At 42.5% G+C, this 27,254-nt stretch overlaps 1 protein-coding gene and 1 non-coding gene across 2 annotated transcripts in view; both read left to right on the top strand.

The window, feature by feature from the left end:
- Positions 1–27,254, top strand: part of RYR2 (ryanodine receptor 2) — a 595,071-nt gene that overhangs the window by 266,010 nt on the left and 301,807 nt on the right. Inside the window, exons 27-29 of the mRNA XM_043477303.1 lie at positions 2,850–2,997; positions 18,520–18,728; positions 20,735–20,909. Coding sequence (XP_043333238.1) covers positions 2,850–2,997; positions 18,520–18,728; positions 20,735–20,909 — 532 coding nt within the window. The remainder of the gene's footprint in view (positions 1–2,849; positions 2,998–18,519; positions 18,729–20,734; positions 20,910–27,254) is intronic.
- On the top strand, positions 17,258–17,364 carry LOC122446965. The gene has a single exon (XR_006271095.1). It is a non-coding gene; the product is annotated as a U6 spliceosomal RNA (small nuclear RNA).

Raw genomic sequence — 27,254 nt, 5'->3', positions numbered from 1 at the left:
CCCACCAGGCAAGTCCATGGATCTCTATTAATGGTCACACTCGTGAGAATAACTGACAGACAATGGGTGTGTATGGGGACAGCAAAACAGAGCAAATTTTAGCCTTGTCTCTTAGTGACTGTGTGACCTTGGAGTGGCCACTTAAATTCTCTCTGTGCCACTGTTTCTTCCTCACTAAATTATTGAATTTCAATATATAGCATATATGAGAAAGGCTTAGCACCTAACAAATAGTACACAAAACAGCTATTATTGTTAAACAGCCGTCACTATGTCTAGAATTTTATGTGTGTTTTCTTACAAAGATTCCATGAAGGATGAACAATTTTTATTTGCAATTCCCATATGATACATGGGGAGCCTGAAAGCAGTTTGTCCAATGCTACCCAGGTGGCAGAACTGGGATGGGAATCAAGCCTTTTTGCCTCCAGAGCTCAAATTCTCCTCTTTCTTGTTACAGTACTTCTTGGCAGCTCGTGGTGGGCAGTACCTTTACTTAAAGCTTTTCAGGACTAAACTGGATTGTTACTTACCAGCAGGATAAAGACTAAATGTTGATTTGATATTTCCAACATTCTTCTTAGCCCACAACTTTTGTCATTTCAAAGGCTAAGGAAAACTGCACAGCCTTGATTTACTTCATAAAATAAGCTGTTCTTGTATTGAATTAAAGTTGTTGTAACTGAGGAGATCATCAGTACTCAGCCGGCTTCAGCATTGTGTGTGTGTGTGAGAACCTGAGCCACATGCCACAGGGGGATTGGGCAGTCCTCACTGTTTTTTTGCCGAAGGACTGCTCCCTTGCGTTGCAGATCACATGAGTCTGTGGGGCAAACCAGGACCCCTCTGCTCTCCATCTCTTCCTTGTGCAGGTGGATCCTCTTTGTAAAAGCACAGGGTTCTGTCTGAGTTGGCCAAAGCTCTCTTTGGAACTTTCTCCGTCCTTTCTCCCAGCTTCCACCCCATTCCCCACTGACAAAACACAGTTTTGTTGGGTTATCTGAATGAGCGTTGTCTTTAATTTTTCATCATCCTCTATTTAAAATAGTCTGGTTCAGCATGGGATTGTAAACTTCTTGAGAGCAGGTGTTTGCTTGAGTTCCTTCTGTGTCTCCAGCACACTAGATTTCAAGCACTCATGTGCATGGAAACCCCTGTAGCAGCTTCTTCGTATAATCAGATCCCCAGAACACCATATCCAGAAAGTGTGATTCATCAGAGGCCTGTTAATTTTTCTCTAGGAAAAGCTGGGGGATTGCAGCCATTTTGAAAGGGATGGGTGCTGGTAAGTGGTAAGACATGCAGGCTTAGTTGTCTTGTGGCATGTGGGATCTTCCCAGACCAGGGATCAAACCCCTATTCCCTGCACTGGGATGCAGATTCTTAACCGCCCGCCCACCAGGCAAGTCCATGGATCTCTATTAATGGTCACACTCATGAGAATAACTAACAGACATTGGGTAATGTGGCTTGAAGCTGTTTATGGTGCTTTTTTCTTTGGGGCTGGCTTTGGAGTGGGATTCCCCAGTAAGCAACCCAGATGATTTGAACTCTGGTCCAAATGGTCAGGTAGTCAGTATAAGGTATTTACTACAGATTTGCTAGAGAAGGGGAAGAAGAAATTGGGAAATAGTTTTCCTTGTTCCTCCCTAACCAGAACAAATGCCATCCACCAAATAGCTAATATTTTTTGGAGAATGTTTGGGAATATCTACAGCATCCAAATTGTTCTTCATGCTAAGATAAATTGAGGTTGAATATGCCTCCTGGTGGAGAAGGCAATGGCACCCCACTCCAGTACTCTTGCCTGGAAAATCTCAGGGACAGAGGAGCCTGGTGGGCTGCAGTCCATGGGGTTGCTAAGAGCTGGACACGATTGAGCGACTTCACTTTCACTTTTCACTTTCATGCTTTGGTGAAGGAAATGGCAACCCACTCCAGTGTTCTTGCCTGGAGAATCCCAGGGACGGGGGAGCCTGGTGGGCTGCCATCTATGGGGTCGCACAGAGTTGGACATGACTGAAGCGACTTAGCAGCAGCAGCAGCATGCCTCCTGGAATATGGAAAGTTTGATCAAATCTGCAGCAACAAATGAATGCAAAGAAGTAATTTCTTAAGTGTTAGAAAGACTTGCAGTCTTGGAGCATCTCCACTGCCCAGATTTTTGAATTTACCCTTAAATTATGTATTCTTTTGTTAAGATGGTAAGATAGCCTATCTTCTTGCTTGGTCACTGCCATTTTAATCATGCTTTAAACTTGGAGCCTCTTTTATAAAAAATTGTGAGGTTTGCAGTTCTTGTAATGCTCCCGCTATTACCTGGTTCACCAGTTGATGGAGTCAGTTTATTATTTTTTAAGCTATTTGAGTTTGTGAGGTGGCCGTCACACACTGACTTTTCTCTGAGGAAGGGACAGCGGCTTTGTGTTGTACATTGACTCAAAAATCAGAGTGATAATGGTTACTAATTAGGCTTTTTTTGTAACAAAGACCTGTCAGTCAACTGGGCAAGGAAATGGTAGGTTCTCTTAAGTTAGCCCATTGCCTTGCAATCTTGACAGATGGATGATGGTTATTGAGATCATTGAAGTTGGTTTTTGTTATTACTGTTATTTTACATTTGTTTTTCATGGAGAGAGCCTGATTTACATTGATCAGTCACTCAGTTGATAGATTCTTCATACTGGTAGTATTTCACTAACTCCTACACCCTGGAAAGACAAAGGGAAGGTAGAAAGCGCAATATCTACCTTCAGACACTTTATATTTTGATGTATTTGGTGGCTGATTTCCAAATGCTGTTGGTTGTCCTTTGATGATCACATACCTTTTTTTTTTCCTTCCTGTAGGATGTAAAGAACAGAAGAAACCCTCGGCTTGTTCCCTATGCCCTTCTAGATGACAGAACTAAGAAATCCAATAAGGATAGCCTCCGTGAGGCTGTACGCACACTCCTGGGATATGGCTACAACCTGGAGGCACCTGATCAGGATCATGGTATTTCCATTTCACTTTCTTCTCCTCTCATTGAAAAATCACATTGTAAATTCTTAAAAGCCAAATGCATGAATAAAAGGGAGTGTGAGATAAGAGTCCTTTATTTGAAGTATGTGACGCAGGCCAGGAGTTTAGCGAACTTTTGTCCTGAAGGACACTTAAAGGACTAGATCATCTCTCATCAGAGTGACTGAGGACCTTGGTGCTTCTGCAGAGGGGAAGAAATGAGTTTACCTTCTTGAAGAGTCTGAGGACACAGTTAATTCTGTGATTCTGATATTGCCCCTCAGTCCCACCCACCTCACCAGCTCTCTTTCAGAACAGCTGGTTTTAGTTGTTTATGGGAGAATAGTAAGTCCTCTGCATATGAATCCTCAAGTTGCAAACTTTCAAAGATGCGAATGTGGGTTCACATGCCCAGTCACTTCAGGCGTGAGTGATGCTGAAGCTTGCCCCCCATCTCCTCTTGCTGAGGGTCCTTCAGCTCCACCGCTTCCACCTCCTGTCCCTCCTCCAGCAGTAACTCGTCTTGCCTGTTCGCTAACCCCTGTATCCAGCTGTTGTCCTGTACTACTGTACTTTTCAAAGTTCTGTAACGTAAGGGTGAAAATCTTTTAATTTTTGTGTTTATTTTTATGTATTATTTGTGTGGAAAGTATTCTAAACCTATTACAATACTATATAACTGACTATGTTAGTTAAGTGCCTAGGCTAACTTGGTTGAACTCATGAACAAATTAAATTTGTCAACGTGTTCTCAGAATGGAACTCGTTCATATGTGGGAAACTTACTGTAAATTTAGGATGATGAGCTAGTGTTTTCTAAATCTTCATTATTTAGAGTCTCACATATAGGCCATAGTAATTAATTAGTGCAATATTTTGCTTGAAGGAAAACACTCTAGAACAGACACTCAATAAATGTGTGGAATATATGGATTTTTAAAGGGTCTATGAAGAACACATTTCCTTTGAATAATACTTTTTAAGAATATGGTTTAAGATAGTCAACCCCTTAATCATTTTCTCCTATGGTTTGAGTTGTATTAACATCCATATTTTAAAACTGCCAAAAATGACATGAGCTCTGTGTGTTTCTTTGCAGTGCCTATATTTCTTGGTAGAAAACTCTTAAAATCTATGCTGGATATTCTCTAATGACTAATATTTTTAGCTTAGTATCTCTGCATAGAAGTTCAACCTTAAATAGTAATGATTGCTGATATTTATATAATGTTATTACGTGTAACAAGTGGATATTTATATATGCTTATCCTGTGTCGTTGTTCAGTCACCCAGTCATGTCCGACTCTCTGACTGCATGGACTGCAGCACACCAGGCCTCCCTGTCACTCACCATCTCCCAGTGTTTGTCCAAGTTCATTGGTGATGCCGTGCAGCCATCTCATCCTCTGATGCCTCTTCTCCTTCTGCCCTCAGTCTTTCCCAGCATCAGGGACTTTTCCAATGAGTCAGCTGCATCAGGTGACCAAAATACTGGAGCTTCAGCTTCAGCATCAGTTCTTCCAAGGAGTATTCAGGGTTGATTTCCCTTAAGCTTGACTGGTTTGATCTCCTTGCTGTCCAATGGATTTTCATGAGTCTTCTCCAGCACCATAGTTTGAAGGCATTGATTCTTTGGTGCTCTGCCTTTTTTATAGTCCAGCTCTCAGAACTGTATGTGACCACTGGGAAGACCATAGCCTTGACTCTATGGACTTTTGTTGGCAGAGTACTCTCTCTGCTTTTCAACACACTGTCTAGGTTTGTCATAGCCTTCCTGCCAAGAAGCAATTGTCTTCTGATTTCATGGCTGCAGTCCCATCCACAGTGATTTTAGAGCCCAAGAAGAGGACATCTGTCACTACTTCCACCTTTCCCCCTTTCCCCTTCTATTTGCCATGAAGTAATGGGACTGGATACCATCTTCTTAGTTTTCTTAATATTTAGTTTTAAGCCATCTCTTTCAGTCTCCTCCTTCACCCTCATCTAGAGACTCTTTAGTTCCTCTTCTCTTTCTGCCATTAAAGTGGTATCATCTGTGTATCTGAAGTTGTTGATATTTCTCCTAGCAATCTTGATTCCAGCTTGTGATTTATCCAGCTTGGTATTTCACATGATGTACTCTGAGTATAAGTTAAACAAGCAGGGTAACGACATGCAACCTTGATGTATTCCTTTTGCAATTTGGAACCAATCTGTTGTTCTATGTCCAGTTCTAACTGTTGCTTCTTGTCTCATATGCAGGCTTCTCAGGAGACAGGTCAGGTGGTCTGGTATTCCCATTCTTTTAAGAATTTTCCAGTTTGTTGTGATCCACACAAAGGCTTTAATGTAGTCAATGAAGCAGAAGTAGATTTTTTCTTTTTTGGAATTCCCTTGGTTATTTTATGGTTCAGGGTATGTTGGCAATTTGATCTCTGGTTCCTCTGCCTTTTCTAAATCCAGCTTGTACATCCGGAAGTTCTCAGTTCATGTGCTTCTGAAGCCTAGCTTGAAGTATTTTGAGCATGATCTTGCTAGCATGTGAAATAAGTTCAATTATGTGGTAGTCTGAACATTCTTTGTCATTGCCTTTCTTTGCAATTAATTGGAATGAAAACTGACCTTTTCTAGTCCTGTGGCCACCGCTGAGTTTTCCAAATCTGCTGGCGTGTTGAATGCAGCACTTTAACAGCATTATCTTTCAGGATTTGAAATAGCTCAGCTGGAATTGCATCCTCCACTACCTTTGTTTGTAGTAATGCTTCTCTTAAGGCCCACTTGACTCCACACTCGAGGATGTCTGGCTCTAGGTGAGTGACCACACCATTGTGGTTATCTAGATCATTAAGACGTTTTTTAACAGTTCTTCTGTGTATTCTTGCCACCTCTTCTTAATTTCTTCTGCTTCTGTTAGATCCTTGCTGTTTCTGCCCTTTATTGTGCCCATCTTTGCATGAAATATTCCCTTGGTATCTCCAGTTTTCTTGAAGAGATCTCTAGTCTTTCCCATTGTATTGTTTTTCCTCTTATTTCTTTGCATTGTTCACTTAAGAAGTTTTGGTTCACTCCAAAACCCCTTCAATCTATTCGTCACCTCCACTGTATAATCATAAGGCCTAGTGCTTTTCCCTACTTTCTTCAATTTAAGCCTGAATTTTACAATAAGGAGCTGTATAGACCTGTTTTGGCTGACTATAAACAGAACTTCTGCATCTTCAGTTGCAAAGAATGTAGTCAATCTGATCAGTATTGATGATCTGGTGATGTTCATGTGTAGAGTTATCTCTTTTGTTGTTGGAAGAGGATATTTGCTATGACCAGCATGTTCTCTTGGCAAAAAAGGGATAAATTATCTTCATTTTTTGGCTACACTTTCAGACATTTATGTATATTCCCAATAGATTCAAGGGATTCTATTCAAGAGAATCCCAATCTATTCCCAATAATCGATTCAAGGGATTACAGAGTACCTGAAGAACTGTGGATGGAAGTTTGTGATACTGTACAGGAGGTGGTGACCAAAACCATCCCCAAGAAAAAGAAATGCAATAAGGCAAAGTGGTTGTCTGAGGAAGCCTTACAAATACCCGCTCATGAATTATTATGAGTAAACTCTCATAATTGCAAATATCTTTTCCTACATCTTCTTAGTGACTATGGTATCCTATGGAGAACTTCGATCATTAGTAATAGTGTTAAGAGCTCCTGCTTTTAAAAATCTACAAACCATTTTTGTAATGACCTATTAAACTCACTCTTTAATGAACAGTTGGATATATTGAGCATACAAATATTCATTAAGAATGCCTGTGATAGTATACCATTTTCCAGTATTTTCCATACTTTAAAAATATTTGATTCAACTACTCTATTAGGTATATATCTAATATGCATACAATAAATATCTAGCAAGTGTACAATAGTCATAGATGTTTTGGGGCCTCTTTCTAACTTTATATTTTCTTACCTTTGTATCTCCCTAGATAGTATTAGATAGGAGAGATGACAATCTTTATCTTTTCTGATGGAAAAATGTTATAATGATGATAATAAAGGTTCAGTGAAAAAAATCATCATTGGTTTTAAAGTCTAATACAGCAACCACTTGATATCCTCCAATTTTATTTTTATCCCTTTCTACATGAATATTTATATTTTGGCTGCCTAGACTCTTAGTAGTGTGTTCTTCACTTCCTTCCCTAACTCTGCTTTATTTAAAACATTTTGGAAGTTATTTACCCTATTTATATGTATTTCCTATACCATTACTTTTCTGATTGAGCATTGAAAATTATGTAGAGTGCTGCCAATGTCAAGCTGACTCAGTTCTTAAGTTATAGATGACAGCCAGCTAATTAAAGAGAAAACAGTAAAGAAACAAACCCACTGCAGCTCAGAGAAATGATTAATGATGGCTCTAACAATAACCTTGAGTTTTCAAGGAATTAGTTAATTGCAGTCAGTGTTCAAGGAGGAGAATACATTTTACCCTATATAAAGAAACATGCAGTATATGCTAGAGAAAAATAATGATGATTATATTTAAAGACATTATCAATTATGGGCATAAATCGTGTCATATACATCTGATACATTCACTTTTAGTGAGAACTATATTCAGGAGGATGCTGAATAAGATGTTATTCTGATGACATACATATTTACATACATATTATTTACAAGTGTAATATAATTTTGCTTTAACACATCAGTGAAGCAATATATTAGTATGTTATGCTTCCCTACTTTCTCGTGACTTATAGGAATTTCAAGAAGGAAGAAAAGCAGCTTCAGTTCAGTTCAGTTGCTCGGTCGTGTCTGACTCTGTGACCCCATGGACTGCAGCACACCAGGCTTCCCTGTCCATCACCAACTCCCAGAGCTTGCTCAATCTCTTGTCCATCAAGTCATCTTGTCCATCATGCCATCTTTGAGTTTCATATTACTTGCCTATTTCAGATCATCCTCATTTCCATTTGATTTTAATATGTAGTTATTGAACATCTACTCTGCTTAGATTCAACAATGAATGAAAAAGTTTGCCCACAGGTAGATTTCATTATAGGCAGGGAAAGTAGGCTAAATTTTTCACACTTTTGTGTGATGTAAGCATTAATCCCCAAGTATCACAGCAGTGGTTTAACTGAGCTGTCAGAGAAGTCTTCTTAGAGGATATGTATTAGTTATCTACTGCTGTGTAACTTTTCCCTCCCTCAAATTTAATGGCTTAAACCAACAAACATTTGTTGATCTCAAAGTTTCTATCTTTTAGGTATTTGTGAATGGATATCATTGGGTTCCCAGATGGTGCTAGTGGTAAAGAACTCGCCTGCCAATGCAGGAGACATAAGAGATGTGGGTTCAATCCCTGGGTTGGGAAGATCCCCTGGAGGAGGGCATGGCAACCCACTCCAGTATTCTTGCCTGGAGAATCCCATGGACAGAGGATCCTGGCAGGCTACAGTCCATAGGGTCGCAAAGAGTCAGACATGACTGAAGCCACTTAGCCCGTGCACACAAGTGGATTATTCAGGTGGTTCTGGATCGTGGCCTCTCTTGAGGTTTCTGTCAAGTCCACCAAGGCTGCAGTCATCTGAAGACTTCAGTGGGGCTGGGGGATTTGCTGCTAAGACAGTTCAATTGCGTAATTATTGGTTAAAGGACTCAGATTTTCTCTGTATATTGGCAAGAGACCTAAGTTCCTTGTCATGAAGACCTCCTCACAGAGATACTTCAGTGCTTTCACATAGCAGCTGGCTTACCCCAGAGTGAGTAATCTAAGAGATAGTGCAAGGAAGAAGCCTCAATGCATATTGCAATGACTTCTACCATATTCTGTTTGTTGGACGTGAGTCACTAAATGCATCTCACACTTAAGCCCACAGATTTTGAAGAGAAGTGTGACACAATATTTGGAGATGTGTTTTCCATCTACTTAGAAGAGTCAGTAGGAATCAGTCAGGTTCATTTGTTCAGACAGAGGGAGTAGTGTGTGAAGGCTTGGCAGTCAAGGAAGGACTGCACCTGGGGATTTTCAGCTGGGTTTGCATGACTGCATGTCAAGTAGAGTTTGAGAAGTAGAAGGAAATGAAGGAGAGAAGGCAGAGACTGAAACAGAAGGTTTTTCAGCTGAAGGAATCATTCCATTTCTCTTTGGAGAATGGGCTGAAAGTGCACAAACTGAAAGGTGAGGACAGCAGTTTGGTGTTGATGACAAGTGTCAAAGGCCTGAACTTAACCAGCACTGTGCATAGAGAGAATAGGACAGACTTGTTTGACCTTTAGAGATAGAATCGGTAGAAAGATGAAGGAGGTGTCTGGAATGGTTTTGGAACAATCAGAGATGGGAAATCGGGGAGATGCTGAGTTTGGTTTTAAACACGTTGAATTTCAGTTTGAGCTGTGTTTGAGACAACTATACACAACAACCAAGACTAAATTTACACACACTCACACACACATGTTCATTTGTGTATTCACACACACACATGTGTGTGAGTATGTGTGTAGCTGAGACTATTGCTAGAGAGAAAGAGAGGATTACATTTTTCCATTTTTTAAATAGGAGAAATTTGAACATTTTTAAGAAATGGTTTCTGGTTCTAAGAAGAAGAATCAGAGGAAAGGGGAGGTTGAAAATAAAGGAGAGAAACTTGATGAAGCATGATCTGAGGATGATTAAGGGTGGGGAAATGAAGTTTACAACACAGGTAAAAGGTTTGGCCTTACATAAGAAGAATACACACACCACTAAGCTTGATGGGGGAGCAGTAAGGATTTAAAAGATGCAGTAAACTATGTTATGGAAAATCAAGAAGAAGCTAGGGGAATTGTTACTGTTTAGTTAGAATTCTCTGTTGAAATATTAAGTGAGGTTATTTTCTAAGAGGGAAAAGTGAAAGAGTGATGCTGTATGTTAGAAGCCTTGGAGAGAACAATAAAGATTTACTGAACATAGAATTCTAGCTGCATTTCCCTTCAGCACTGTGTATATTCACCCCATTGCCTTCTGGTCTCCATGTTTTCAAATGAGGCATCAGCTGTTACTTGTATGAAGGATCTTTGTATGTGACGTGCTGCTTCTTTCTTGGTGCTTCCAGGATTCTCTCTTTGTCTTTCAGTAGTTTGACTGTGATGTGCATTGCATGTTTCTTTGAGTTTATCTTACTTGGATTTTGTTGAGCTTCTTGTATCTGTAAATTAATTTTATTCACCGAATTTGGAAAATGTTTTGTCAGTGTTTCTTTAAGTATTCTTTCGCCTCTTTCTCTCTGTCTTTCCTCTCCTGAGATATTCGTTATGTGTACATTGTTAGGCTTGCCGCATCTGGCAGGTCTGTAAGACTCTGCTTATTTTTCTTCTTTTTCTTTTTTTCCCCTGCTTTACATACTTAATAATCTCAGTGGATCTTTATTCAGATTCATTGATTCTTTCTTCTTCCAGCTCAAACCTGTTGTTTAGCCCCTCTAGAGAATTTTTAATTTCAGTCATTATAATTTTTAACTCCAGAATTTCTTTTTAAAGTAATTTCAGTCTCTATTTATAATCTCTGTTTGGTAAGACATTTTTCTCATATTTCCCTTTAGTTCTTTAGACAATATTTCTTTTCATTCTTTGAATATATTTGAAATAGCTAGTTTAACATTTTTGTCTTAAAGTCCAGTATCTGGGATTCCTCAGTGACAGTTTCTATTGACTCCCCCCGCCATATATATAAAACATACTTTCTTATTTGCATGTCTCATTATTTTTGTTGAAAATTGAACATTTTAAACAATAAAATGAGGCAGCTCTGGATCCACCCTTCCTCCAGGATTTGTTATTATGTTTGTTGTAATTGTTGTTACACTTGTTGTTGCTTGTTTGATGAATGTTCTTAACTTGTTCTGTGGAGTCTATTCTGTTTATCATGTGTGGTCACTGAAAGCTATGGAACACACATAAGAAAGATTCATTTTCCAATCAGAGAAACAGTGTCTGAGTTCACCGTTAGAGAGATCAAAATACTTGGTTGGGATTGGTGGTAGAAAGAGCATTCTTGCCAGAGGGGAAGTGTACCTGATATAATTGAATACAGAAAGAGATGAGGGACAATTGATTGTCAAGTTAGGCTAAGATACAGAGTGTAAGTGGACAGAGAATAGCAATAGTTGGATATAGAAGGATTAGGCTAAAATATGGACTATTTTGAAAACCCCAGCTATAAACATGGTAAGTTTGTATGAGAAGTTCTAGCCTCAGGAAGTTTTAAAGCAGAAGTTTGATTTATGGTTAGAGTGCCCAGCAGCAGTACCGCTGTGACAACAGAGGGAGGGAACAGATGGGAGGGGGAGGGTGCTTGGATAGAGAGACCAGTTGCGAGGCTTTTGGGAAATTGTGATCTTCAGAACAAGGATGGTGAAAAATGCAAATGAAAAAATAGATGTGAGGTGATTTATGGAATGAAGCAAAATGTCTGATCACTAAGATAAAATTTAAAACTTTAGTTTGTAACTGGCAATACTGTTATGCTGACATCAGAAATATTAACAGCATAAATTTTTTTTTTAAACTTTAAATGTTTTATTTTGTATTGCGTTATAGCCAGTTAACAATGTTGTGGTAGTTTCTGGTGATGAGCAAAGGGACTCAGCCATACATATCCATGTATCCATTCTTCAAACTCCCCTCCCCTCCAGGCTGCCGCTTTACTCATGAGTAGAGTTCCGTGTGCTATACAGTAGGTCCTTTGTTGGTTATCCATTTTGAATATAGATTGTGTACCTTACCTTAGGGCATAATATTTTTGTTAAAATTGAGTCTGTTGTTGTTCAGTTGCCCAACCGTGTTCAACTCTTTGCGACCCCAGGGACTGCAGCATGCCAGGCCTCCCTGTCCCTCACCATCTCCCGAAGTTTGCCCAAGTTTATTTTGTCCATTGCATTGGTGATGCCGTCCACCCATCTCATCCTCTGACACCCTCTTCTCCTGCCCTCAGTCTTTCTCAGCACCAGGTATTTTTCAATGAGTCGGCTGTTCGCATATGACCAGAATACTCGACCTTATGTATTTCATCAGGGTTATTATTTATTTTCTATTAGTCAGCAGAATGCTGACTTACGTAGTCCAGGATGAATACGAACTCAGTGTTGAAATTGTACTATCTTTGGAGAATTATCCTAAATAATATTTTAACATATTTGGAAAAGTCATTTATGCTTATTCATTACAAGGTTTTATCAGGATTTGAATTGCTTACTTAGAGACTATACCAGGAGGTTAAATAATGACTGATTAATATCAGTGATTTTATAAAGTTAGTAGATACACCTAAAGGATTCTAGATAAGTGTAAAATTTTCAAGAGACGAGCCTGCCTTCCAGCTTACTATAATGTATACTTTTAATCTATAGTTAGATCTTGACTGCCCTCTAGTGGTAGGTGTCTCCTAGTGTATGGTTTAGATGCAGCGAGTGTAGCTATTTATTTTAGGTCCTATTTGAATGGTCATTGGTGTTTGCCTTTTCAGCGGTAGGATCTCTGGGGTACTAGGAACACAGTATATTATCAGACCTTGCCCTTAATCTTAAAGTGGTTTTTAAAGGCCTACATCCTGAATTTTTTCTTTGAGTAGCCTTGATAGAGTATGATGGGAATTTATCTGCTGTTCATTTTTTAAAATGGCAATTACTACTGCACTTATTATAACTGTATAAAAATAATTTATGTAACATACTTACCTGAGCTAGAAATATATGAATATAGAGTGTTTAAATTCAAGCAAAGAATAACAATTGCATGTTTGGAGAAAAGTTCTGTATTTTGACAGTGATGCTGCTGGTTAGCTATTTGACAGCGCTCCTGTGTTCCAGGCTCAAGAGGGTCTTTGTTATTAGATTCAATTCAGCAGGTACTTATAGGGCCTACTTTTGTGTTCAGCTGCTTAATGTTTATAGGATATGCAACAGAAATTTGTTGCAGATTGCCTGGGTATTTTTTTTTTTTTAATGTCTGTGGATTCAGATTTCCACTTAGTAATTTTATCAAGAAAGAGGATACTGATCTGTTTCTTCTTTAAACCATGATTGCAAGCTACTATAAACTAATGTAAGAAAATTAGAACATAAAGTGAGCCACGTGAACATTTGGAGGAAAATCCGTGAAGCGTGCAAGTCCTTTGCATGATGATATCTGTGAACAGCATGTTCACTTCAAGTTCAGTTGAATGCCATCAATGAGTGTAAGAATAGTGCAACAATTATGACCCAGAAATTCCACTCCTGGTATATATATCTGAAAGAATAAAAAGTACTAATTCAAAAAGATACAATCACTCCAGTGTTCATAACAGCATTATTTACAGTAGCCCAGATATGAAAGCAACTTAGGGGCTTCCCTTGTGGCTCAGCTGGTAAAGAATCTTCCTGCAGTGTGGAAGCAACTTAAGTGTCCCTGTTGACTCAGACGGTAAAGAATCTGCCTGCAATGCAGGAGGCCAGGTTCAATCCCTGGGTTGGGAAGATCCCCTGGAGAAGGGATTGGCTACCGACTCCAGTATTCTTGGTAGAGAATTCCATGGACAGACGAGCCTGATGGGCTACAGTCCATGGGAGCACAAAGAGTCTGACACGGCTGAGTAACTAACACTAAGTGTCCATCAACACATGAGTGGATAAAGAAGGTATGGTGTAGATATACAGTGGTATGTTGCTTAAAAAAGGAAGAAAATTTTGCCATTTACAGCAACATGGATGCACTTGAAGGACATTATACTAAGTGAAATAAGTCAGAGAGACATATACTGTGTGATATCACATATGTGTGGGTCACAATGAATTGTGGAAAATTCTTAAAGAGATGAAAGTAACAGACTACCTTACCTGTTTCCTGAGAAACCTGTGGGTCTGTGGGTCAAGAAGCAGCAGAATGGGACATGGAACAACAGACTGGTTCCCAGCTGGGGAAGGAGTACAGCAGGGGTGTAAATTGTCACCCTGCTTATTTAACTTCTATGCGGACTAGGTCATGCGAAATGCCAGGCTGCATGAATCACAAGCTGGAATCAAGATTGCCGGGAGAAATATCAACAACCTCAGTTATGATGATACCACTGTAATGGCAGAAAGAGAAGAACTAAGGAGCCTCTTGATGAGGGTGGAATAGGAGAGTGAAAAAACTGGCTTAAAACGCAGCATTCAGAAAACTAAGATAATGGCTTCTGATCCCATCACTTTATGGCAAAGAGAAGGGGGAAAAGTGGAAGCACTGACAGATTTTATTTTGTTGGGCTGCAGAATCTGTGTGGACAGTGACTACAGCCATGAAATTATAAGACACTTGCTCCTTCGATGTCTGTGACAAACCTGGGCAACATGTTAAAAAGCAGAGAGGTCACTTTGCCAACAAAAGTTCAGAAAGTCAAAGCTATGATTTTTCCAGCAGTGATGTACGAATGTGAGAGTTGGACCATAAAGAAAGATGAGTGCTAAACAGTTGATGTTTTCAAACTGTTGTTGCTGGAGAAGACTCTTGAGAGTCCCTTGGACTGCAAGGAGATCCAACCAGTCCATCCTAAAGGAAATCAGCCCTAAATGCTCATTGGAAGGACTGATGCTAAAGCTGAAGTTCCAATACTTTGGCCACCCAAAGCGAACAGTTGGGTCATTGGAAAAGACTCTGATGCTGGGAGAGATTGAAGGCAAAAGGCCAAAGGGGCAGCAGAGGATGAAATGCTTAGATGGCATCACAAGCTCAATAGACATAATTCTGAGCAAACTCCAGAGATACGGAGGACAGAGGAGCCTGGCGTACTACACACAGTCCATGGGGTCACAGAGAGTCGAACATAATTTAGCAACTGAACAACAACAAATGTGTGGAATCTGAAAAAATAAAACAAAGTAGTGAATACATTTTTTTAAAAAAGAAATATACTCACAGGAGTAGAGAACAAAGTAGTAGTTACTAGTGGAGAGAGAGGGGGAGGGAAGTGCAAGGTGTCGGGGTAGGTGGTTAAGAGGTACAAACTACTATGTAGCAAATAAGTACAAGGATATATTGTGCAACATAGGGAATATAGCCTATTTTTAATAATTATAAATGGAGTATACCCTTTAAAATTGTGAATCACTGTTGTACGTATATACAGTGTTGTATATCAACTATACTTCAATAAGAAAAAGAATAGTACAGCAGCTTGAGGTCAAGGAGAAAAATGCCAGGATGAACAAATTCTTTATCATTGCCTCTTATTGACCCAGATTTTCTTTATAGTCCCCCTATTTTTATTACCTTTATTGGTAGAGAAGATTAATGATGAATCTTAATATCAAGAGAAATTTGTTGTAGGATTTTAAGGAAATTATGTAGTGGTTATATTTCTATATCAGATTTCCCAATGTTTTTGACTTAAGCTAATATTAAAATTTATTTGGTTCTTTGAGCACACTTTGCATTTTGTGGAGTCTGATATCCTGGAAATTTAAAATAGGAAAAAGGACCTATGAATTTTTCAGTAATTTAGATTTCTAAAAAATGAAATATTCCATACTTTGGAAACTGGGGATTTAATCTGTTAGTCCACATGAGAATGTAATAAGTATGATTGTATTTACAAATGTCAGCATCACTAAAAATAAGGATAAATATGTGAGGGCATTTTATTTTCCTGACACATAGTCTCCCAAGGCTCATGTAGTTCCTTGATCATATTCTGTAACTCTGTGATGCATTTCAGGAAGATTACAAGCATGACTTAAAGAAACAATGGATTGGTGTTCTGTTTTGAGGGAGACACTGACTCTTGGAAATGTGTTGTTTCCTATTTTTTTTTTTTTTTTAGTACCATGACATATAGAATTGTCTTGCTAATAGTAAATTTTCTTGTCCTTGGAAAGTAGTTTACTATTCAATCTTTCAAAAATCATTCAGTTTTTAAATAATAGATGTGAGAAATTCTTACCCTTCACGGAGAAGGTAAAGGTGAAGGTTTTTCTCATTCAAGTCCCTTTCCACTCCTAACTTGAATGTATCAAAAGCAAACCTTTTCTCTTCAGAGAATGTTGTACATGCTGTCTACTCTATAGAGGAGTATAAATGTCTCATTTTTAAACCCAAAGCTATGGTTTTTCCAGCAGTCATGTATGGATGTGAGAGTTGGACTATAAAGAAAGCTGAGTGCCGAAGAATTGATGGTTTTGAACTGTGGTTTTGGAGAAGACTCTTGAGAGTCCCTTGGACTGCAAGGAGATCTAACCAGTCCATTCTAAAGGAAATCAGTCCTGAATATTCACTGGAAGGACTGGTGTTGAAGCTGAAACCCCAATACTTTGGCCACCTGATGCAAAGAACTGACTCTTTTGAAAAGACCCTGATGCTGGGAAAGACTGGAGTTGGGAGGAGAAGGGGACCACAGAGGATGAGATTGTTGGATGGCATCACCGACTCAATGGACATGAGTTTGAGTAAACTCCAGGTTTTGGTGATGGACAGGGAAGCCTGACGTGCTGCAGTCCATGGGGTCTCAAAGAGTTGGATATGACTGAGTGACTGACCTGAATGCCTCTATTTTTTCAGGAAGATGTGTGAGTGTCTTGCATGATACGAGTGTGTGACTTTTGAGGCTTCACTCTTGGACACAGGAGATGTGCCTGGAGCAGACGAGGCTGTTAGGTGTGAGCATGTGTGTGCATGTGGGTGAGGGGAAAAAACAATATTGTTTATTCAGAAACAACACAGCTTTTGAAAGGTTTATCAGATATAGTTCATCTATATGCCCTATAATCATCATATAATCATCAAAAAGCAATAACTGATCCTTTCATTAAAGCAGCCCCTATTATGGGCTAGAACCTCTTTAGTCCATTTTTCTTTTCTTCAGTCTAATCTTAAATTGTTAAAGATGATCTAACTGTGTGTTAATTGGCAAACTTTAGAGCTTATCTTGACTGTTTTTATTTGTTTAGCCATATCAATTATTAAGTTCTTATTAAACTTTTATTAGTTATAAGGTCTTTCCTAACTTGAGAACAGATGAGAACTAATATGTAGCTGGTATCTACTAATTCCGTGTCAGCTGCTGGAGGCAGAGTGGAAAGAACACAGTCTGTAGCATTTGGCAGCTCCTAGATTCTGCCATTTGTTAATTGTGAGATGTAGGTCAATTCACTTAAATTTCCTCCTCTGTATTTAACCCTGATCTTCACAGAGCTGACCATACCCTTTGATATCTGTTCACGGGACCGATGTCCCCATGCACTGTGAATTCCTAGGAGGTGACATTCTTAAAGTTATCCTGGTGCTCGCTTCGGCAGCACATATACTAAAATTGGAACGATACAGAGAAGATTAGCATGGCCCCTGCGCAAGGATGACACGCAAATTCGTGAAGCGTTCCATATTTTTAAAAAAAAAAAAAAAGAAGTTATCCTGGCTCCAGTTTCCCTGGTCTGAAGTTTTCACTGGCACTGTTTCCCTGGTGGCTTAGAGGGTAAAGTGTCTGCCTGCAATGCAGGAGACCCGGGTTCAATCCCTGAGTTGGGAAGATCCCCTGGAGAAGGAAATGGCAACCCACTCCAGTACTCTTGCCTGGAAAATCCCATGGACGGAGGAGCCTGGGAGGCTGCAGTCCATGGGGTCGCAAACAGTCGGACACGACTGAGCGACTTCACTTTCCTTTCCATCTCATGTACATCTCATTTCCTACAGATGTGTTTTCCCTTCACACAGCACTCATCCTGATGTTGAACCTGACCCTTTTGTTGTTTCCTCAAATCTCTTAAACACAGCATTGGTATGTATAGCACATTACAGTGAAGATGTAGATTAGAGGAACACTTAACGTGTTTAGGCATCCTGTCTGTGAAATTTGTCAATGGTTACGCTTCTCTGTGAATGCTTATCTCTTTCTTGTGGTTTTCTCTCTTTCCTCCTCACTTCCTGGCTGATTCTTCCCTCTCTTCTCCAACCCATAAATGTCTCTTTCTTTCTTTCTTTTTTAATTGGAGTATAATTGCTTTGCAGTGTTCTGTGTTAGTTTTGCTGAACGATGACGCCAGTAAGCCATATGTTTACGTGTGACAGCCCTGCCCCACCCCTCCAGGTCACCGCAGAGCGTTGAGCTGACCTCCCTGTTCCGTGCAGCAGCCTCGCAATAGCTATCGGTTTTACACACAACAGTGCATGCATATGTCAGGGCCACTCGCCCGAGTCCTTCCACCCCTCACTTCTCCCACCACGTCCGCCTCTTTTATTGTCTTCTTACCATTCATGCCCTCAAGTGATCTCATTTCCCACTGTCATTTTGGTTTCCATTACCAGACCACCAAGTATTTGGTAAACTTTTTTCCAAAGGAAAAAAAAAATTCTTACCATCATCTGCTCTTACAGAGTTAGTGAAGTTTAGCCACCAGCGCCTCCAAAGTCCATCTGATGTGAAAACACTTTGTTCCATGCGAATCAAGAGAAGGTGTCATTAGCATTGCTCCTGTAGGAGGTGGTATCTGCCCTCCTCTTTCAGTTCCCCACCCGGTGATCACCAGAACCCGTTCACGTTCACAGCTGCCAGAGCAGACGTGTGCAGCGGCACGGGAGAGAGGTTCCGGATCTTCCGGGCAGAGAAGACGTACGCTGTGAAGGCTGGAAGGTGGTATTTTGAATTCGAGGCGGTCACTGCTGGAGACATGCGAGTTGGCTGGAGCAGGCCAGGCTGTCAACCTGATCAGGAGCTTGGCTCAGATGAACGTGCCTTTGCTTTTGATGGCTTCAAGGTGAGTGCGCTTTGCTGGGCGCCAGACCCTGGAGTTTGTGGGTTCCTGTAGGCTGCTGTGCGCGCCACACTGCCTTACTGCATTTCCACTGGTTTTCCTTGTGATGGTCCAGCTCTCCAGGGGCTCCTGCCAATGCAGGAGATGTGGGTTCAATCCCTGGGTCAGGAAGATCCCCTGGAGGAGGAAATGGGGACCCACGCCTGTATTCTTGGCTGGGAAATCCCATGGACAGAGGAGCCTGGCAGACTTCAGTACTTCAGGTCACAAAGTGTCAAACACAACAGTACACACACACAAAAAATATTGTGCTTTCCTGAACCCGAACTCAGAAAATAGTTTCTAGGACAACTTCTGTTTTTGTAGTCTCAAAACATTTTGAGACATTTTGAGACCCCTCACCCTGTGAAAATTCAAGACTATTCAAAATTTAAGAAGTAAAATATTCTCTATGATATAAAAAAGATGAATCATCCTCATCTATCAAAGGCATTAAAACTCTATATGCTAATGCAAAATATATCCATTTGACATAGCAATTCCATAGAAGGAATTTATCCTCAAGCAATAATTAATGATAGATATAAACATTTAATAGCCATAGTAATGCTGTTTGTTGTTTCTAATCACCAAAAGTTTCCATTTTCAATGTTATGAGTAATTTTATTTTTTTCAGTTTGATGAAAGCTGGTCAGTTTCTTCTTTTTTGGTACATTGTTTATTTGTACATTATATAAATATTGAATGCTTACTTTTTCTGTATAAAATATTTTAAAATTAAAAATATGTATATATGGACATAACCACAATAGAATAGTAATTGTCAGTTTTGGTTGATATACTGATATTTTATTCTTTTATCTTATTTTAATTTGCTAATTTTCTTCAGTAAATTTGTTTTCCTTTGGAGGGAGCTTTTTTCCTAATTAAAGAAAAGAAAATTAAAACAAATCAGCAATTGTGAAGATATTTGACATTTGGGTAGCCAGGTGTGTGTCTAGGAAAGCATTTTTGGACTAGAAATCAGTATTGTGTCTTCTAGGGCAACCAACCCACTTTGTTCTGAAATGTTACATTTTTTGAGTCCTATTTTCTATTTCAGATAGAAAAATTTAACACCTTTTGGTACCTAATTTAGTTAAATAAATTTTTAAAAAGTACAGTAGCTTGATTATATTCTTTAGAAGAATCATTGTTTAGCATTGGTGAGTATGTTCTGTTATATATCGGTTTACAATGAAGATGATACATTAGGGGAAAATTAAAAGATTTATCTGGTAAAATACTATAATTTTGTATCTGTAAATCATTAGAATATACTTACAGATTCAAAAGTCACATTTATCAAGACTGTGTTTCAAATGTATTTATGAGATTTCACCTGTGTTATATATAAAGCAGTGTTGACATATATATACAATTTTTGGCTTATTATTTCAGTAAATATATTAATATTTTTAAGTTTGATTCAAACCTTTTCTCATTTTAGTATATACTAAAATGCTTCTAGTTTTCTATTTTGCTAAAATGTGAGTGCCACTGGTTCCAATAAATGGAATTTTATTTTGAAAGAGATGAAAATTACAATGTCATTTTCAATGATCAGTTCCCAGCTTATTCTCTGTTCATAATTCTCTGTATTTGGGGGAGTGGAGAAAAACAACTCATATCCTGGGAAGTGTTCATTGTAGTGAGAAAAATTAATTTCTAAAGACACAGTTTTTCTTTGAACAGAAAGGATACAGGGTTGGATTTTTTAAAATAATAGACTCTTAAATCATGAAGTAGCATTTGGGTTTTTCTCAACATTCAATAACATGTGATGTTACTGTCAAGGATTCAGAATCCCTGGGTACCCCCACATCACTTAGTGAGTTGCTGTGGACAGATGGGCTGACTGCATTTCTTCCTCCCGCTACGTTAATACAAGGGCTACTCTGAATCGTTCCCGCAGCGGTGGGCGGGTGCCGTTCTGGCTTTTTCTGTGACAGCGACTCTTCTGTCCCCAGGCCCAGCGATGGCACCAGGGCAATGAGCACTATGGACGCTCTTGGCAAGCCGGCGATGTTGTGGGGTGTATGGTTGACATGACAGAACACACCATGATGTTCACACTGAACGGCGAAATCCTCCTTGATGATTCAGGTTCAGAACTGGCTTTCAAGGACTTTGACGTTGGTGATGGTAAGTGTGCTGCATCTTGTGTTGTTTTCAGGCTGGGACACAGGGAAGTTCTTTGTTCTGATGCCTCTTTACCAACCATCTCAGTTTGAGGGTGAGTGAGCAAGTGAGTTGCAGCTGTAAACCACAATGGTGCCCAGAAGGCTTATTGGATCCAAGAGGCTTGAAATGACTTAAGCAGAAACTCTCTCTGTACTTCAGAGCTAGGATCCTGCTAAGGCATAAAGGGCTTTTATGAATGCGAGTAAGAAAATACAATGGCAGGCAAAGGATAGTTTTCCACACATATTAAATGTTCATTTAGAACTTCCCTGTTCAATCAGCTGCTTATAGCTTCTTTTCTTTCATTCATTTCAAAAAATATATCGAAAGCCTACTGCATATCAGGGCCTCTGCTGGATTCTAAGATGACAAGAATGAAACGTTGTCCTACCGTTACGCAGACTATAGTTTAGCAGGGCAAGTTTTCACCTGCACAATTTCTAGTCCATGGATAAGTTCTATAATAAAGAAATGCAGAAAATTCCATGGAAGCACAATGCAGGGTAAAAATACCTCTGCCTGTGGGTCTATGAGATGACCTTGAAAAGGGTTGTAAGAGAAAGACAAAGCTGTTTGTAAAAGAAATGAGAGGGTAGGTGTTTTTCAGGACAGTACTTCCAATCGGGTGGCTGTTAGAAAACGCCGCGGGAGAAAGAAAAAGCCGCCTCTAAGGACCGGTGGTAAAGGCCTTTTTATTAAGCGTCGCTCTCGCTCTCGGGCAGAACTCCCGGGGAGCTGGTGAGTGAGGAGACAAAGGGAGTCTGCAAGGTATGAGGGGTGGGGAGGGGTTTTATAGTCCGGGCAGGGCGTCCAGGCCAGGTCTTTTCATATAAGGAAGAAAGCGCGGGCTACAGCGGTGGTCAGTGTCCGAGGGCTGTGTTGGTACCTGATTGGACCAGGCTGCAGGGGGCCAGCCCCTGAAAGTTTAGCCAGCCTCCGGAATTTGCCTTGTAGCACTTTCCCGGGGGCATGCCCCGACCTTTCATCCCGGCCTTTTAGTTATAGGACAAGGGGCGCCGGTTCTCTCTGGCTTCTTCCTGCTGAACGGGGGCTGCGAGGGGTAGGGTGTGGCCGGGATGACAGGGAGCGTCTGCCGTTAATTTTGTCACAGAGTGTCCGTTGGAAGCCCTTGGTACTGCTGTTGCAATACCATCAGCTGAACCGTGTTGAGCCGCTGTTTGACGAAGGCCAAGAGCTTATTTAAGAGACAGGGCCCGAAAGTTAAGAGCAACAAGAGGATTATGAGTGGTCCCATTAAGGTCGAGAGCAGGGTGGTCAGCCAGGGGGAGTTTTGGAACCATGATTCGAACCAACCTTGCTGGGCTTCCCGTTCCCTCTTTCTGCGCTCTAGTCCTTCTCTTACTTTGGCCATGGACTCTCTCACTACCCCTGTATGGTCTGCGTAAAAGCAACACTCTTCTTTGAGGGCTGCACAGAGGCCCCCTTGTTGTAAAAAATCAGGTCTAGGCCTCGTCTGTTCTGTAACACCACTTCTGACAAAGAGGTTAGGGATTTTTCCAAGGCCATCATAGACTTTTCTATTCGTGCAATGTCTTCATCAATGGCGACTCTCAGGGTGATTAGGCCCTGATGTTGTGTAGTCAGGGAAGCAATGCCTGTGCCCGTTCCGGCCGCCCCCAGGGCGAACAGTGTTGCTAGAGTAATAGCTGTAACGGGCTCCCTCTTATGTCTGGGAGCTGGGGTATCTTGGTCCCAAAAGTTGTAGAGGACCTCCTCTGGGTGGTATGTAATCTTGGGTACTACTACTACCATGACACAGAATTCTCTGCTCTGGTCGAAGACAGCCAAATGGAGACAGGGCGTCAGCCCAGTCCGTGAGCATATCCACCACCCCCCGATTTCGGGAATGACGTAGGTCTTATCGGTGAAGTTGGTGTCATTGTCAGTCTGGGCGCACAGGGTTTGTTTATCTGTAGGAACCGTGCCTAAGCAGGTCCCCGAACCCCATACTTGTTTCATGGTAAGGCCCACCTTGCGGTCTCCCCAAGAGCACTGTGGTGGGTTAGAGAGAGTGGATAAGTTGTAGGTGGCATTTAAACCCACGGCCTCGTAGTAAGGTGGGTGTGAGGTGTAGCAAAGCCAGCAGGATTGAGTCGCATTAGGATTGGAGTGGTTAAGGGCCCCGTAGGTTTCTTTGATCAAGGCCCACAGGGGTTCTTGGGTTTCTGGTGGGTCTGTCTGGGTTAGCTGAAGAGAGGGGGTAGGGGTAGGCGAGGTCACAACATTTGCGGCATTTGTCCCTTGTGGTGAGGGGCGGGGGGGTGTAATAATCTGGTTGGGCCCCATAACTTGGGTCTGGGCGGGTTGTAGGACTTGCTGAACATACAATGTTGCACTATTGCTTCCCGTACCATAGGTATCATATATCACTACCCCCCAGGACAGCCCGGAAATCCATCTATTTTCAGTCCGTCCCTGCTGTGTGAATGATAGTCGGATCTGGTCGCTGCATTGCCCTGGGTTGGAGGGTCGTCCCTGCCAATCTGATTTTGGAAGAGGACCCGTGAAGGACATATTGATCAGGTCTGGCCTGGTCACCGACCACTTCCGATACCCATCATTGGAAGTAACACAGCCCCAGGATTTACAGTAGCGGCTCACCATTCCCCCACAGGTTTTTATGTTTTCTCGCTGATGTCCCGGGCAGGCATAAAACCCGAGAGACCTGACCCTACACTTGGAGTATCCTGATTGTTCGATTAATTTTGTAAGGTTAAAATATAAGTCCGGCCACCACTTATCTTTCGGTTGGGTGGCTGTGGTCCGGTTTAGCTCTTCGTAGGTCTCTCCATTTTTTAAGATCCATGTGACTTGAAAAGGCTGGTGGGGGTTTTGGTAGGTGTGCCCCCCTTTTTCCAGGACCCCCAGTACCCCCAGAGTAACCCAGAGTAGAGAGTCCCGCATTGTTCTGAGGTTGGGGTGAAGGGGGTGTGGCGGACAACCAGCCTCGTGGGTCTCGTAGGGATGGAGCTGGTAACCAGGTCAGGGTGTCCCAAGGGAATAGCACCCCAGGAGTAGGAAGCAGATGGCTAGGTATGTGAGGGCCAGGGACAGTCGAAGAATGGAGGACCAATTGCGGGGGGCCGCGGCCGCTAATCTAATGGCAAAAAGTATGGCCAGAGCTGTGATTGTTAGCAGCCACAGCGGGTGATGCCAGGTCAGCATCGGATATCGGGATGTGGTCTCTCAATTATTCTGGGATCGACGACAGAGGGGTTCGGGTGATGGTCAGTTTGGTCGGCCCCGTGAGGGTGGAGTGGTAGGAGTAATTGGGAGGAGGGGCCTGGGCCGGGGCCGCCCCTGTCTCTGGGAGACCCGGGGGAGCTCGTTTGAGCCGGGTCAGGTGATACCAGGGCTCGTGTCCCAGCAGTTTGGCTGCCGTGGGAGTGGTGAGGATTACAGTATGGGGCCCCGTCCAGCGAGGTTGTAGCAGGCGGGGACTCAAGGTTTTTAGCAGTACCTGATCTCCCGGGGCCAGAGGCTGAGTTGGCCCCTCGTCGTCTGTCGGTTGTGGCAGGACCCGGTTTGCGTGTTCTCTCAGCAAGGATGGTAGGAGGGAGAAGAGGGGGAGGTACCCCGCGAGTGGGGGAGCCTCTCCCTCTGGGAGGTGAGTCAGGAGATAGGGCCTGCCGTAGAGCAGTTCAAAAGGGGTCAAACCTGTTTTGGAGTGTGGTGTGGTGCGAATGCGAGTGAGCGCCAGAGGAAGGAGGTCGACCCAAGGCAGCCGCAGTTCTGAGGCAAGCTTGGTCAGGTGCGTCTTGATGATGCCGTTCACCCGTTCTACTTTGCCTGACGATTGGGGCCGATAGGGGATGTGGAGATGCCAGTCGATGCCCAGAGCCGTAGCCACCTGCTGGGAGATCTGTGAGATAAATGCAGGCCCATTGTCAGACTGGAGGGAGTTTGGCAACCCAAATCTGGGAATGAGATGGGTCGTCAAGACTTCTGTCACCGCCGCTGCCGTCTCTCGGGCGGTGGGGAAGGCCTCGACCCATCCTGAAAAGGTATCCACCAAGACCAGCAGATAGCGGTAGGTTCGATGTCTGGGCATGTGGGTGAAGTCTATCTGCCAATCTTGTCCGGGCATATGTCCCCTTAGCTGGTGAGTCTCCTGTGGGGGTCGGAGTCCTCCTTGAGGAGAGGTGGAAGCACAGGTTAGGCAGGAGCGGTGGACCGCATATATGGTCTGTCTGAGATGTAGGGGAGAAAAGACAGGGCTGAGAAAGGAAAAGAGAGCCCTTGGCCCGATGTGGAGGGTATTGTGGATTTGGGATATTATGGCCTTAGCCTGGCGCTCAGGAAGCACCGGTTTATTATGGAGTAGTATCCATCCCGACGGGTGCCTCTGAGCCCCTTCCTGTGCCAGCAAGGCTCTGGCTTCTTCGCTGGAATAATCTGGGTTGAGGGTGGATCTCAAAGTCAGCAAGGGCTCGGGGGCTTGTTGTAAGGTGATTTGTCGAGCCACTTGATCTGCCATATTATTACCCAGAGCGACACTGTCATGAGTATTTTGGTGTCCCTTGCAGTGTATGATAGCGACCTCTTTGGGCAGAGATAAGGCATCTAACAGTCGAATAATGTGGGGGGCATTACAGATGGGGGATCCTTTAGTGGTCAGGAAGCCCCGCTCTTTCCAGATTGCCGCGTGAGAATGGGCAATCAAGAAGGCATATTTGGAGTCTGTGTAAATATTGGCCCTTTTTCCTTTTGCTATGTGTAAGGCTCTAGTTAGGGCTGTTAGTTCAGCCTTTTGAGAGGTCGTCCCGGGTGGCAAGGGCTGAGCCTCCAGGACTTCTCGGGTGGTTACCACAGCATAAGCCGCCCTTCGGTTTCCATCAGGATCTCGCTTTGAGCTCCCATCGACGAACAAAGTTAGCTCTGGATCTGGTAGAGGTTCGGAAAACAGGTTGTGAGGTGGTTGCATAAGGGACTCAAGGACCTCTGAGCATAAGTGGGCTGGGGGTTCTGAGGAGAGGGGGAGGGAGGGCAACGAAGAAAGCGGGTTTAATTGTGGAGAACGACTCACGGAAACTTGCGGATTGTCCAAAAATACCAGGTGAAACTGCTGGAGCCTGGATTCGCTGAGGTCAGAGAGAAATCTAGAGGCTAAAAGATCGCCAAGGCGATGAGGTGAGAAGATGGTCAGGGGCTGACCATGAATCAGCTTTTTAGCATCAGCGTACAATGTTGCTGCTGCCGCTAGTGCCCGCAGGCAGGGGAACCATCCCCTGGCTGTGGGGTCAAGTTGTTTGGATATGTAAGCAACAGGCAGCAGTTCGGGGCCAATCGGTTGCACCAGGGCTCCAAAGGCTATCCCTCCCTTTTCATCAGTGTATAGATGGTGTGGATAGTTGGGATTTGGGAGAAAGAGAGGGGGTGCAGCCAATAGGGTTGAGCATAAAGCATGGAAGGCCTTAGTCACTTCAGTGGGGGAAGACAGTGGTCCTGTGGGAGTCTCTTTAGCAGCGGCATATAGGGGTTTGGCCAGGGTGGCGTAGTTCGGGACCCAGTGTCGGAAGAACCCCATCAGTCCTAGGAAGGACAATATCTGGTCTCCGTTGGCCGGAGGACAGATGGACCTGAGGAGGCTACACCGATCTGCCGTCAGGGCCTTAGTGGTAGGGGTGATTTTGAGGCCTAGATAGACAACAGAAGTCTGAGTCAGTTGGGCCTTGGATTGTGAGGCTCTGTAACCCTGGGAGCCAAGGAAATTAAGAAGAGTTGCAGAATGTTGTCGGGAGGTTTTTTCTGAGGGGCTGCAAAGGAGCAGGTCATCTACATATTGGAGGAGGGTGCTAGGGCGGAGCGAGCATCTGGCCAGGTCTCGGGACAGAGCCTGTCCGAAGTAATGGGGACTGTCTCTGAACCCCTGAGGGAGTACAGTCCATGTGAGCTGGGTGGTAAGCTGAGTGTCGGGGTCAGTCCAGGTAAAAGCAAAGAGGAATTGGCAGTCGGGGTGGAGTGGGATGGTAAAAAAGGCATCTTTGAGGTCAATGACGGTAAAATGAGAGGTTTTGGGAGGTATGGAAGAAAGGAGAGTGTAGGGGTTAGGGACAAGTGGATGGGCAGGGACCACCGCCGCGTTGATCAGGCGGAGATCCTGCACTAGCCGGTAGTCTCCTGAAGCCTTTCGAACAGGAAGGATGGGTGTGTTACAGGGGGAAGTCGTGGGGATCAAAAGACCCTGTCCTCTGAGACGGTCGATGATGGGCTTTAGTCCCCTGAGGTTATGAGTAGACAAAGGAAACTGGGGCCTGGCTGGGAAGCAGGTGGGGTCTCTTAGCC

The sequence above is a fragment of the Cervus canadensis genome, chromosome 8 (assembly GCF_019320065.1).
Source record: "Cervus canadensis isolate Bull #8, Minnesota chromosome 8, ASM1932006v1, whole genome shotgun sequence".
Classification (NCBI taxonomy): Eukaryota; Metazoa; Chordata; class Mammalia; order Artiodactyla; family Cervidae; genus Cervus; species Cervus canadensis.
This window is presented reverse-complemented; position numbering and strand designations above follow the sequence as displayed.